Raw genomic sequence first — 14,192 nt, 5'->3', positions numbered from 1 at the left:
GTATTTACTATTTGTTTAAGGGAGGTAGAAGAAAACTGGAGTGCCAAGGTCAAAAAAGACCATACCAGACTTCTTATTGACCATTGTGCTTTTCAGCATTAATACTGTGTAGTGCTGATGAGGTGGCAAGTGCTTATTCGGTTTGTTCTAGTATGAAATGAAAAAACAGAAACAAAACAACCAAAATTAATAAGCAAAATCATTTATTAGTGCAAACTATATTCTGTTATATGCATCTAGCAGATTTAAGTATTCTTGCTTTTCATCCAAGTGCTCACTGTAACAGCAGTTTATGTAACACTGTAACATTTCATGAAAGCTGCTCATTCTCTACGTTGATCTATCAAAGGCACACAATTGCACTAGCACGAAATCTATGATATGACACCATGCTTTCTGCCAGTCTGTATAAAGGCATCAACAGCACGATCAATGTCTGATTCAGTGTGTGCTGCTGAGATCTGGACCCGGATACGAGCTTTTCCTTTAGGAACCACAGGGTAGGAGAAACCGATCACATACACACCTGAGGAAGTAACAGACAGGTTAAATACTAAGCAACATTGCATTATTTTATCATTGTATCTGATGTAACAAAAAAAAATTACAAAACTAGTTAAAACTATAAAAACTGTGGCACTCAGATGGCACAGCAGTCTTATGTGCTAGCCACCATTACAGACACCAAGGTTCGAGTCTTAAATGTGCTATTGACCAAGCTGGGCGCCCAGTGAGCACAATAGGTTGTGGTGGACAGGGTTTCATTAAGGCTGTACAATTTTGATGTGGCAAGTTCTACACGCATGTCAGAGGAGTCCCAGCCCAGTGCAGAGAGGCGCGCACAGCAAGATAATTGGTTATGAACAGGGGAAATAGCAAAGGTTTGTTTTGGTTAAAAATGGAGAGGGGGGTGAATGACTAACTTGGAAGAAAAAAAATCTTACCCAGTTTTAGCATGTCATCAGCCATGACTGATGCCAGACGAGCATCTCCCAGCATGACAGGGCAGATGGGATGAGCTGAGCCTGAGATGGTGAACCCTGCCTGTGTCATGTTGTTTCTAAACCTGATGGATAAAATCACAGAAATGTACATTTGCAAGAAAAGGTGGTAAAACATTTGTTTTATTAAAGTAATTATCATAACAACAAACAAACAAATGTACTTATAGACTTAATGTTTTGTGCAAATGTATTTCAGCATTAACAGATGTACAAATTTTATTTTCAGTTAGCATAGCCAGGCATTATGCAACCAGGACGTTTTTGATTGCATTCACAAAAACACAACACGCTTATCTATCCACCACTGAAGATAAACTCCAGCCAGCAAACTCCACTCCTAACTCTGTTCTTACCTCATGGTTTTAGCTGCCATGCTCTGTGCAATTTCATTGGATGCCAGCAGCAGTTCCACTGCGCGAGCGGCAGAGCCCACTACCGGAGGTGGGAGAGAGTTGGAGAAGAGATAAGGACGAGAGCGCTGCCGGAGTAAGTCGATTAAAGGCTTTGGCCCCACTGTGTAACCACCTGAAAATATGAGGGCCATGATTAAACATTTAGAGGTCACACACACATATATATATATATATATACAGGTCCTTCTCAAAAAATTAGCATATTGTGATAAAGTTCATTATTTTCCATAATGTAATGATAAAAATTATCACACATTGCACACCAACTGAAATATTTCAGGTCTTTTATTGTTTTAATACTGATGATTTTGGCATACAGCTCATGAAAACCCAAAATTCCTATCTCAAAAAATTAGCATATCATGAAAAGGTTCTCTAAACGAGCTATTAACCTAATCATCTGAATCAACGAATTAACTCTAAACACCTGCAAAAGATTCCTGAGGCTTTTAAAAACTCCCAGCCTGGTTCATTACTCAAAACTGCATTCATGGGTAAGACTGCCGACCTGACTGCTGTCCAGAAGGCCATCATTGACACCCTTAAGCAAGAGGGTAAGACACAGAAAGAAATTTCTGAACGAATAGGCTGTTCCCAGAGTGCTGTATCAAGGCACCTCAGTGGGAAGTCTGTGGGAAGGAAAAAGTGTGGCAGAAAACGCTGCACAACGAGAAGAGGTGACCGGACCCTGAGGAAGATTGTGGAGAAGGGCCGATTCCAGACCTTGGGGGACCTGCGGAAGCAGTGGACTGAGTCTGGAGTAGAAACATCCAGAGCCACCGTGCACAGGCGTGTGCAGGAAATGGGCTACAGGTGCCGCATTCCCCAGGTCAAGCCACTTTTGAACCAGAAACAGCGGCAGAAGCGCCTGACCTGGGCTACAGAGAAGCAGCACTGGACTGTTGCTCAGTGGTCCAAAGTACTGTTTTCGGATGAAAGCAAATTTTGCATGTCATTCAGAAATCAAGGTGCCAGAATCTGGAGGAAGACTGGGGAGAAGGAAATGCCAAAATGCCTGAAGTCCAGTGTCAAGTACCCACAGTCAGTGATGGTCTGGGGTGCCATGTCAGCTGCTGGTGTTGGTCCACTGTGTTTTATCAAGGGCAGGGTCAATGCAGCTAGCTATCAGGAGATTTTGGAGCACTTCATGCTTCCATCTGCTGAAAAGCTTTATGGAGATGAAGATTTCATTTTTCAGCACGACCTGGCACCTGCTCACAGTGCCAAAACCACTGGTGAATGGTTTACTGACCATGGTATTACTGTGCTCAATTGGCCTGCCAACTCTCCTGACCTGAACCCCATAGAGAATCTGTGGGATATTGTGAAGAGAAAGTTGAGAGACACAAGACCCAACACTCTGGATGAGCTTAAGGCCGCTATCGAAGCATCCTGGGCCTCCATAACACCTCAGCAGTGCCACAGGCTGATTGCCTCCATGCCACGCCGCATTGAAGCAGTCATTTCTGCAAAAGGATTCCCGACCAAGTATTGAGTGCATAACTGAACATAATTATTTGAAGGTTGACTTTTTTTGTATTAAAAACACTTTTCTTTTATTGGTCGGATGAAATATGCTAATTTTTTGAGATAGGAATTTTGGGTTTTTATGAGCTGTATGCCAAAATCATCAGTATTAAAACAATAAAAGACCTGAAATATTTCAGTTGGTGTGCAATGAATCTAAAATATATGAAAGTTTAATTTTTATCATTACATTATGGAAAATAATGAACTTTATCACAATATGCTAATTTTTTTAGAAGAACCTGTATATATACACCTGTATATAACACTGTGATCTGTATTTAAACAAAGAATATCAACATTGCTATAAATAAAAATTACCTGCTGCCCCTCCAAGAGCTTTTCCAAGAGTAGAGTTAACTATATGCACTCTGTTCATTACACCCAGCAGCTCATCAGTTCCTCTAAATGAAAACACAAACACTTCATAAGAATCAGGGGTAATGTTAGTCTGTGGCTTTCCTTGGTCTGGATGGTAAAAAGTGGTGCAAGCTGTAGAGAGGTTGCAATTGGGAATAAGAGAAGGGAATAAACTTCTAGTAATCGTGTTATTCAATGTATCTTTATGCACTTTGACGTATTTCTATTATTTTGTACTCACCGGCCACGAGGACCCAAGAAGCCTGTGGCATGGCATTCATCAATAAAGACCATGGCTCCATACTGTTCAGCAAGGTCACAGATACCCACCAGTGGAGTCACGTCACCATCCATAGAAAACACTCCATCAGTCACCACCAGCCTTAGACGTGAGGACTATGGGTGAAGAATAAGCCACTTAAGTGATGGGATACATTAACTAAGTCATATACTGTATGTGTATTCTACAGTGTGAAAACATGGAAGATTCTTTACAGTAATCGTACAGTTTTGTTTGGTATGAATTCAGCTCAACTTTGCAACAGAATACAAAAAGAACAGTCGGTGTGTACCTGAGACTCTTTCAGCTTCTCCTCCAGGTCCTTCAGGTCCATGTGCTTGTAGCGGAATCGCTTAGCACGACACAGCCTAATTCCATCGATGATTGATGCATGGTTCAGTTCATCAGATAACACAGCATCATCAGGGCCCAAAAGAACCTAGCACCCAGTCAAATAACATTTATAAACATACAGTGATGTCAGTTACAGGTGACTGAATCCACTAATGTTTTATACAGCACAGCAAACAAAAGATATCTTATAATGGTCAAAATACCTCAAACAGACCAGCATTGGCATCAAAGCAGCTGGCATAAAGAATGCAGTCCTCTCTTTCGTGGAACTGAGCAATCTTCTTCTCTAAATCCTTGTGCAGATCCTGGGTAAAAATAATGCATTTTTAATTTACCCATAAATACTTACCGACCTATATGTAAACCCAATGACTAATGCTAAGAGTCACTGTGCAGACAGGATGTATTGTAATATCACATCTATAAAGCTGCTTTGCCTACCTGTGTTCCGCAGATGAACCTGACTGAACTTAGTCCAGCCCCATACTTCTGCAAGGCATCGACTCCTGCCTGAACGACTTCTGGATGACTGGACAAGCCCAGGTAGTTATTTGCACAGAAATTTAATATGTCTAAAAAACATACAGATATACGAAATTAAACAAGTGGCGTTAACACTTTTGTCCAAACTATTAAATCTAACACATTTCCCCACAATTATGTATTTTAAAGCAACATTCAGCTTTTATGTGACTCACAACTGGGACCAACTTATAAAAAGATCTTAGACCTGTTGCAAATGTTGCCATTTTTAAATCTAGGTTAAACATTTCTATTTTTATGTGCCAATAATGGAGATATAAGATGTGCACTTTGTTTTGACTGCACTTTGTTAAGTAAAGCATTTCTTTAGTAAAGCACTTTAAATGACCTTAATGTGAGTCATTAAATGTCTGACTGTAAAAACATTAGTTTGCAAAATGACACCCAAATTTCAACAGTTTCGATTTGACCATTTCCAGTAATCATTGCGTAAAATGTTTCAGAGAAGCCACTTCTCAAAAAATTACAGTAAAATGACATTACTTTGACAATTACTTCTTTTTTTTGCCAGTAAACAAAAATGCTTTCATTTAAAATAATTTTGATTAGGTTTACAAACATTTATTTTCATAAAAGTAATAAACTGAAAGTTAATTGAATGTGTGTGTGTGTGTGTGTGTGCGACCCAAATGTCTTAAAATAAGACAAGTCAAGTGAATAAGAAATGTCATAAAAGTCCTAAAATAAGCTTTTGCTCTAATAAAAGGATTTTAAATTAAGTTAAATTCAAGGTAAGGGATTCAAGGTACCTCAATATTTCCTGTCATTAATACTATGAATCATATGAGTAAATTAACTAATATTGCAGTGGTCTTTTTACAAAATCTTCTGTTTCAGCTTTTGGATATGAAACTACTTTGTGAACTTGACCCTGGGAATCGAATTAATCGATTCCCAACCCTGGGATTCAGATTGGGAGTTGACTCAAACGTAATCTCAATAGAACGGATTTACTGCTACGTTATTTTTCCGGTATATAACACTGAATCAAAAGCACGTATGCTAAGTTTTTCTCTTTATAATGCAGATAAACTGATTAGGACGAGCTGACCTAGAGTCGGAGTCGATTCAAACACCTAGAGTCGGAGTCGATTCAAACACCTAGATTCGGAGTCGACTCATAGATTTCTGGAAGATAAGTTTTGCTGCTACGTTTCTACTCCAAACACGTAAACGTTTGATTTTTGAACGTATATTTATATTCTACTACAAACTTCACCTAGTACAGACACAGTTAGTTAAAGTATAATTTGGCTTCATAAATACAGGATGTAGGACATCTTCTCCACATGTTCTTACCAGCACTGTTGCCGTGCACGTTAATATGAGCTCCCTGTTTAGATGTGATCACTCTCTCTCCCTTCCAGGTTCCAGCAGCCCGGATCGTGTCCAGTTCATTCTCCAGTACCGACCTCGCCTGAGCGATAGCAGAATAAGCCCGACTCGAAATAGCACGTTGTGATTGCAGAACCCTTACTAACGGGGTTTTAAGTTGAACTATAGCAGAACAAAGAGACATGGTGGCGTTTCAGCTGTCAAACCTCAGAGAAATGTGCTACAGAAAGCGGTGACGGTTGAACCGTATGAGCCACGTACCAGCGCGCACGTGTATTCCACAAGGTGGCGCAGTAATCTCACATACTGCCTACTTACACCGGCAGGTCGCGTTTACGAGGGCGTGACCAAATGCACCAATCAGATGAGCCGTGGGCGTGGTCTCGTCTACTTCCTTCTACAGCTTTGTGTTTGTTTCCCGTTTTAATATTTATTTGTTTTATTTTTCTCATTCAGTATGACATGACGATCTTTTGATGAATTAACTGTCATTTACATGAATGATTCAATTATTGATTCAACAATTTAATTAAATCAGTATCTAAAACCAGAATCATCGCTTTACTTAAAAGAAACCACACTTAATAATTATATTATAATACGTAGATATATATAAAAAAAAAGATTAAAAAAGCATCCTTGCTTTCTGCTGAAATATACACACGTACTTTGTTAAATGACCCCATGACGTAAGCACCGCTTTTATACGTCATTTGCGCGCGAAATCCCACGTTTGGCGCCACTTGCCTCCATGCCTTCAGTGCAAGAAGAATGATCATGATCATGTGTGCCTCCAGAATTCATCCAGCTATCCTGGATGTTTGGTTTCATGTTGGATTTGTTAGTTAGGATGACTGAAGATTTTATGGATAATTGCACTGTGCATTGTTGTGATCAGTTTCTTTGGGAAGCAAATGGAAAAGACATGACCTGTTTAGTAAAGGTAAAGTAGATTTAAAATACCACTATTATAGTACAACAGGACTGTGCAATCAGGACACAGATGCAAGCAGAACTTAGTATTAGAAATACTCTTAATGTGCAACCTACTGTTGAATCTGTAGCTCATTCACTATTACAGTGCACACCCACTGGATATGATCAGAACAGCCTCCATATATGCATTTTGTAGGTATACAGTTGTATATAGAATGTGCAAAAATGTTTCCTGTAGTTAACTGCATCAACTTATTTTTACTTAAATCATTACCAAAATTACATGATTTAAATTTTTCCTTAAATTACCTAGCAAAATTGGGAATTTGGCAAATTGTGTGCAAACTGTAAATATAAAAATATAAGTAATACAACCTTAACATAGTCTTACAAGTTTATGAATGAGTAATAGATTGTGTGTATTTTAGTTATTGTACAAGGTGAATAATGATATTATTAAAATAATTAGAAAAGGTTTGGTGGCATTTTTATTGGGTGTTGGGAAAAAATGTAAATTGCAATGATTTATTTTTAATCCTTAGCCAAAATTGTTATAATTTAGACAGGCTACCCCCACAAAAATGTAACAAAGACACTCTTGTGGTCTGCTGCAGGAAGTTGTAACCTAAAATCTTATAAGGAGTTATACACAATAATAATAATAGTTATCATGACCCAGTTTTATTGCAATTAAAATGATGTATTAAGTAGGTATTGCATAAACCTCTGTAATAGAAATGATTTTATATAAATATGCAAAATCTAGTACATAGATTCCATTTAGTGTTTTTATTTAGCACTTTACCTGTTTAAAAATACATATAGGATTAGGTATTTAGGAGTTCCTGGATATGACTTACAAAAGAAGCCGTCTTTCTATCTTGACACCAGAAAGTTATTTATTAGGATTTTAACATCATGCTGGTTACATTAATGACAGGACAGGTAGTTACTCATTACACAAAATTCTTCAGTTCAAGTTCAATGTCAAACACAGTCATTGACAATTGAATATGTCCAATTCACCTCACTTGCACGTCTTTGGACTGTGGGAGGAAACCGGAGCACCCGGAGGACACCTGTGCAGACACGGAGAGAACATGCAAACTTCACACAGAAAAGACTGAAATCGCTTCACCAGGGAATCGAACTAGGGGCCTGTTACCTGCTCTGACAGTGCTGCCACCCAGAAAGTACCAGGCAGGATAGTAATCATGTGAAAATGACAACAAAACCCTTATTATTATTATGTAATAATATAATCATTAGTTTATTAATAAATGTGTTGGAAACAGATTTGTTTTAAGTTGTGATAACGGGTGTATAGACACATTTACATTAAAATAGTGTCATATCTTTTTAGCTGAGTTTAGCTGTTAACATGTTCTGTCTAATGTTCAGAACATGTTCTCCCTCAACTAAATTGAAGGGCGGCCCGGTGGGTAGCACTGTCACCTCGCAGCACGAAGGTCCTGGGTTCGATTCCCGAGTGGGGCGGTCTGGGTCCTTTCTGTGTGGTTTGCATGTTCTCCCCATGCATGGAATCCGGAGCTCCTGGAGGAAACCCATGCAAAGACGATACAAAACTGTCCATAACTGTGTTTAACTTTAAATCTGTGAACTGATGCATCTTGTGTAACAACTGGAGCCATGAAAGTGACATGAAATTTACAAACAATACAACGACACAGTAAAAGTAATCTATGGCTTCGCAGTCGAGAAAAGTCATTTTTAATCCAGTTAAATGATCTTATAAACCAGAAGACTAAATGATGCAAGTGCAGACTTTTACTTTCTGCCTCACTCAGCAACAAGCCTGGGGTTTGTGTGACGTCACTCATAACTGGATCCCGATTGGTCACGAGACCGAGCGCGCGAAGTTCTCTCTGTTTTGATTTGCCGCGTGAGCAGGAAGCTGCTAACCAGCTCGACATTGTTATTAGTTCATCACGCAGTTTATAAACAACAGTTATGGCTAAAAAACATCGCAGAGGTGAGTGATAATGTCATGAAATGTTTTACTTATGAGTTACTATGTTAACTTTAACCAGTTCGTTTCGCTGTGGTTTGAAAATGCTCGCGCTAGTGCTCGCTGTGAGAGCTCTTTAAACAGGTGTTTAATATCAGTCACATTAAAGTGGACAAACACTTAAATCATGTATTCATGTATTAATAACGCACATTCCTGGTGTTTGTGTTTATCTAGTAAACTGACGCCCTCCATAGGATCAGACATTTACACGAGCAGGACTAAAACCATTAAAATGGCAGCCCTGACCGAGCCATGGTTTTTATTCTTATTCTGTTCACTTAAGAGCTTAATTTTACTGCCCAGTGTGTGATAAGGTCAGTACAACCTCAAACCAGTAAAAGCTGGGACAGCATGGAAAATGTACATAATAAAAACACAGAGTTCCTTACATTTACTTTGACTTGTAAATAAAAACACTAAACTATCAAACTTTACATCCTAGAAAATAATGTGCAATAACCTTCTTTTTCTCTGTAAAGTTCTTAAAACCCACATGTATTTTTCAAAGTAAATGTAAGAAACTCTGTTTTTATTATTTAAATTTTCCATGCTGTCCCAGCTTTTACTGGTTTGGGATTGTACTATGACAGCATCACACACTGGGCAGTAAAATTAAGTTTTTAAGTTAACAGAATAAAAATAAAAACCATGGCTCTGTCAGGGCTAACATTTTAATTTTTAAATCTAGATGTGTATATGTTTATTTGTAAATACATGTGTGTATATAAATACTGTATATGTCTGTGTGTACATACATGTACCGTCAAGGAGATGCTCAACAATTTCGTTGTGCAATGACAATAAAGGCATTCTATTCAGAATCAGAATATCATTATTGTCATTATACCAGGTATAACGAAATTAAGGCGCCATACTCTCAAGTGTTATAAAACAATATTTAAGGAAAGAAAAACTAGAAAATACACTTTCTGTTCAGTAGCAAGCTGGTGGAAAATTGATTTCTTGCCTGACAAAGTAGTAAGAACGAGACGTGTACAAAAACAACACCGAGAGTGAGGGCACTGTGCCGCTGCGTCCATGTGCTTCTATTCTATTTGATTGCAGACAGGATGAACCTGAGATATTTCATGTTTTGTCTGGTCAACTTCGTTTCATTTATTAATAAACATCCATTCCTGCATTTCAGGCCTGCAACACATTCCAAAAAAAAAAGGTTGGGACAGTAAAGCATTCACCGCTTTGAAATGTTGCCGTTCCTTTTCACCACTTAAAAGACGCTTTGGCACAGAGGATACCAAGTGATTTAGTGTTTCAGGTTTTATTTTTCCTGCAAACACGTCTTAAGTTGTGTATTTTCCATACTGTATAAATGTGTTGCAGGCCTGAAATGCAAGAATGGATGTTTATTAATACATGACATGAAGTTGACCAGACAAAACATGAAATATCTCAGGTTCATCCTGTCTGCAATCAAAAACTCTGTATTCTTTATGTTTTTTACATTTTCCATGCTGTCCCAACTTTTACTGATTTGGGGTTGTACCTATTGTTGTACACTATCTGTCAGATGAGCTCTGCATATTGTGACACGAGCCGTATATTGTAGCAAAATTCTGGTTCTAAAATGCCTGATTTTTATATGTAATTAAGACATTTTGAACCATCATTAGAATATCAGTATTTAAATCTAATTTACATTTCATTATTATTTTACAGATATCGTCACTGTGATTCAAGACACTTTTGAAGGAGTCTACCAATGGGTACTTGTGTACTGCGGTGGTGAAGGATCAGGTAAGCTTACTTGTCAGTTTGATCAGATAATTTTGAGACTTATAAAATTATAACTTTCATATCTAAACATTCAGATGTACTTTTTAAGGACTTGACTAACATAACAATAGTTTATAGTTTTGTTAATTAGTGAAACCCCAGTAACTTGACAGATAAACACATTTTGTACAACTTATAATCTATATCACTGCAACACTCTGAATCTCAGCACTATTTACTACATGACTTAAATTAAAATCTCAGTATCAGGCAGCACAGTGACTCAGTTGGTAGCACTTGTCTCCTCACATTAAGAAGGTCCTGGGTTCGATCTCCAGGTGGGGCGGTCCGGGTCCTTTCTGTGTAGAGTTTGCATGTTAGATAGAAGATCCTTTATTTGTCATATATACAGTGAAGCCCGAAATTATTCATACCCCTGGCAAATTTTGACTTAAAGTTACTTTTATTCAACCAGCAATTTTTTTTTTGGACCGGAAATGACACAGGCGTCTCCCAGAAGATAATAAGACGATGTACAAGAGGCATCATTATGGAAAAAAATATTTCTCAGCTTTTATTTACATTTGAACAAAAAGTGGCATGTCCAAAATTATTCATACCCTTCTCAATAATTAATAGAAAAGCCTTTATTGGCTATTACAGCAATCAAACACTTCCTATAATTGCTGACCAGCTTTTTGCATGTCTCCACTGGTATTTTTGCCCATTCATCTTTAGCGATGAGCTCCAACTCTTTCAGGTTGGAGGGTCTCCTTGCCATCACCCTGATCTTTAGCTCCCTCCACAGATTCTCAATTGGATTCAAGTCAGGACTCTGGCTGGGCCACTGCAAAATGTTAATGTTTTTGTCCGCTAACCATTTCTTCACCACTTTTGCTGTGTGTTTTGGGTCGTTGTCGTGCTGAAATGTCCACTGGTGCCCAAGGCCAAGTTTCTCTGCAGACTGCCTGATGTTGTTGTTGAGAATCTTGATGTATTGATCTTTTTTCATGATGCCGTTTACTGTGATTAGGTTCCCTGGTCCATTGGCTGAAAAACACCCCCAAATCATTAGGTTCCCACCACCATGTTTGACAGTGGGGATGGTGTTCTTAGGGTTGAAGGCTTCTCCTTTTTTACGCCAAATGAAGGATACATCATTGTGGCCAAACAATTCAATTTTTGTTTCATCTGACCATAAAACAGAAGACCAGAAGTCTTCTTCTTTGTCCAGATGAGCATTTGCAAAGGCCAAGCGAGCTTTTGTGTGCCTTTTCTGGAGAAGTGGCGTCCTCCTTGGTCTGCGTCCGTGGAACCCAGCAGTGTGCAGTGTCCGTTGGACTGTCTGCCTTGAGACGTTGCCACCAGCAGAGCCCAGATTCACCAGGATGGCCTTGGTGGTGATCCTTGGATTCTTTTTCACCTCTCTCACTATCCTCCTGGCCAGCACAGGTGTCACTTTTGGCTTCCGACCACGTCCTCTGAGATTTTCCACAGTGCGGAATGTCTTGTATTTTTTAATAATACTTTGCACTGTAGCCACTGGAACTTGAAAACATTTAGATATGGCCTTATAGCCCTTTCCTGACTTGTGAGCTGCCACAATGCACAGCCGCAGGTCCTTAGTGAGCTCCTTTGTCTTAGCCATGACTGTCCACAAACCAACTGCAGAGAGTTGCTGTTTTTCACCTGTTGAGTTGATTAAAACAGCTGTTCCCAATGAATCAGGGTAATTAGGATGCTTTAGAACAGCTTGGACTATTTGGAATGGTATAGAACTTTGGATTTTCCCATAGACTGTGACAGTTTGCAAAGGGTATGAATAATTTTGGACATGCCACTTTTTGTTCAAATGTAAATAAAAGCTGGGAAATATTTTTTTCCATAATGATGCCTCTTGTACATCGTCTTATTATCTTCTGGAAGACACCTGTGTCATTTCTGGTCAAAAAAAAAATTGCTGGTTGAATAAAAGTAACTTTAAGTCAAAATTTGCCAGGGGTATGAATAATTTCGGGCTTCACTGTACATATACAGTTGTACAGTACAACGGAATTCTTTCTTCGTATATCCCAGCTTGTTTGGAAGCTGGGGTCAGAGCGCAGGGTCAGCCATCGTACGGCGCCCCTGGAGCAGACAGGGTTAAGGGTCTTGCTCAAGGACACAACAGTGGCTGCATAGCAGAGCCTGGATTTGAACCGCCAATCTTCCGGTTGATAGCCCAAAGCTCTACCCACTAGGCCGCGTGTTCTCCCCGTGTCTGCGTGATTTTCCTCCGGGAGCTCCGGTTTCCTCCCACAGTCCAAAGACATGCAAGTGAGGTGAATTGGAGATACAAAATTGTCCATGACTGTGTGAGATTAAACCTGTGAACTGATGATGAATCTTGTGTAACGACTAATGACCTGTTCTGTCATGAACGTAACCAAAGTGTAAGACATGACGTTAAATCCTAATAAATAAATAAGTAAAAGCTCAGTATCACTTACTACAAGAGTTTTAAATTCAAAATCTCTGTACCACTTACAAGACTTCAGAAGTCTCTGGACCACTTTTACTAAACAACTTACTAAATTGAATCAATGAACCACTTTTAAAATCTACATTGTTGTACCACTAAACAAATTCCTTTTTCTTTTTAGCAACACAGTTAAAAATGCTTTATATATTTCCAGATCTTGATCTTGTTCCTGTATCTGGGGTTTGACTAAAGGACTGTGGAAACAAAATATTCTACATAAATTTTATTACGTTTTCTTTTTTAGATTATTAAGGAGTAACAAAATGCAATGGTTTCCTCACTAAGAAAAAAACCCTGACAATCAGCATGTGGTTTTCAGGGTCTTAATAAACCTTTTTTTCTCGACACAGATACCCTCTTCACTCGGATTCAGTGCATTTTTGAAGACTTCCCATTCCCTTTTAGGTGCTGTGGTGCAGAATCAGGTAAGTTTACCTATGTGCAGATTTTACAGAATTATGTGACTATTTAATTACATAAGTATGACCATGTAATTATGTGAGATGGCAAGGTAAACCAGATTGTTTTCCTTACAATTTAGACCTGGTACACGCTACATGACATGTATCTGTATTTGTCACAACTTTCAAAAGTCGAACCACTTGTGGCGCATGACTTAACCACTGTAACACTTGTGCCGCATGACCTTCTATTTCTGAATTGCTGCACCCATACTAAAATTCAATTTCGAAAGTCACCTAAAGGTCAAGTACTGATTTTAAATCACTACCACCACCCAGGTACTCAACCAGCTCTGCATTAGAACCTCACACACATCTCTGAAAAAGTCTTTGGGAATAATGCTAAATTAAATCAATTAGCTACAGTATTTACAGGCTAACAGTCTCTTTAATTTCTTTACAGGGGAAAGCCAGCTTAGCGTTCCTGTGCAGGATACATACGAGAGTTCAGTACGACCCTGGTTTTAATGAAGTTAACGAAACGTGCCATCGCTGATTGTATACTTTTGTTACTTTTAACAGTGGCCCTTTTAAATTTGTAAAGAAAAACAATTTTTATATTTCAATAACATAAATTTGAAAAAATGCTTAAATTATGAGACAGGCCTTGAGAGGATTTTAAACACCTGAAATTTTGGCACACTGAGCTGCACTTACATTATTACACCAAAGAGTCACAACATACAACATAA

The 14,192-nt window shown here is 38.6% G+C and overlaps 1 protein-coding gene across 1 annotated transcript; it reads right to left on the bottom strand.

Moving 5' to 3' along the window:
• Positions 1-186: 186 nt before the first annotated feature.
• gcat (glycine C-acetyltransferase) lies at positions 187-6,087 on the bottom strand. The gene is made up of 9 exons (XM_063018805.1): positions 5,781-6,087; positions 4,380-4,510; positions 4,142-4,243; positions 3,877-4,023; positions 3,546-3,700; positions 3,266-3,348; positions 1,358-1,529; positions 945-1,066; positions 187-526 (listed from the first exon to the last, which is right to left on the bottom strand). Exons 1-9 carry the CDS (start codon positions 5,998-6,000, stop codon positions 375-377), a joined length of 1,284 nt encoding a protein of 427 aa, XP_062874875.1. The 5' UTR covers positions 6,001-6,087; the 3' UTR covers positions 187-374.
• Positions 6,088-14,192: the final 8,105 nt, after the last annotated feature.

Source organism: Trichomycterus rosablanca, chromosome 22 (genome assembly GCF_030014385.1).
Source record: "Trichomycterus rosablanca isolate fTriRos1 chromosome 22, fTriRos1.hap1, whole genome shotgun sequence".
NCBI classification, from domain to species: Eukaryota; Metazoa; Chordata; class Actinopteri; order Siluriformes; family Trichomycteridae; genus Trichomycterus; species Trichomycterus rosablanca.
Note: the sequence above shows the minus strand (reverse complement) of the source record. Positions and strands in the feature narration are given on the sequence as shown.

What these genes read in the sequence shown, in the direction of transcription:
- gcat (XM_063018805.1), bottom strand. Translation starts at nt 6,000, where the DNA reads ATGTCTCTTTGTTCTGCTATAGTTCAACTTAAAACCCCGTTAGTAAGG. An exon ending in ATGGCAGCTAAAACCATGAG is followed by an intron (nt 1,067 to 1,357) that starts GTAAGAACAGAG and finishes TTTATCCATCAG; the next exon opens with GTTTAGAAACAACATGACAC. An exon ending in TGATGACATGCTAAAACTGG is followed by an intron (nt 527 to 944) that starts GTAAGATTTTTT and finishes TTACTTCCTCAG; the next exon opens with GTGTGTATGTGATCGGTTTC.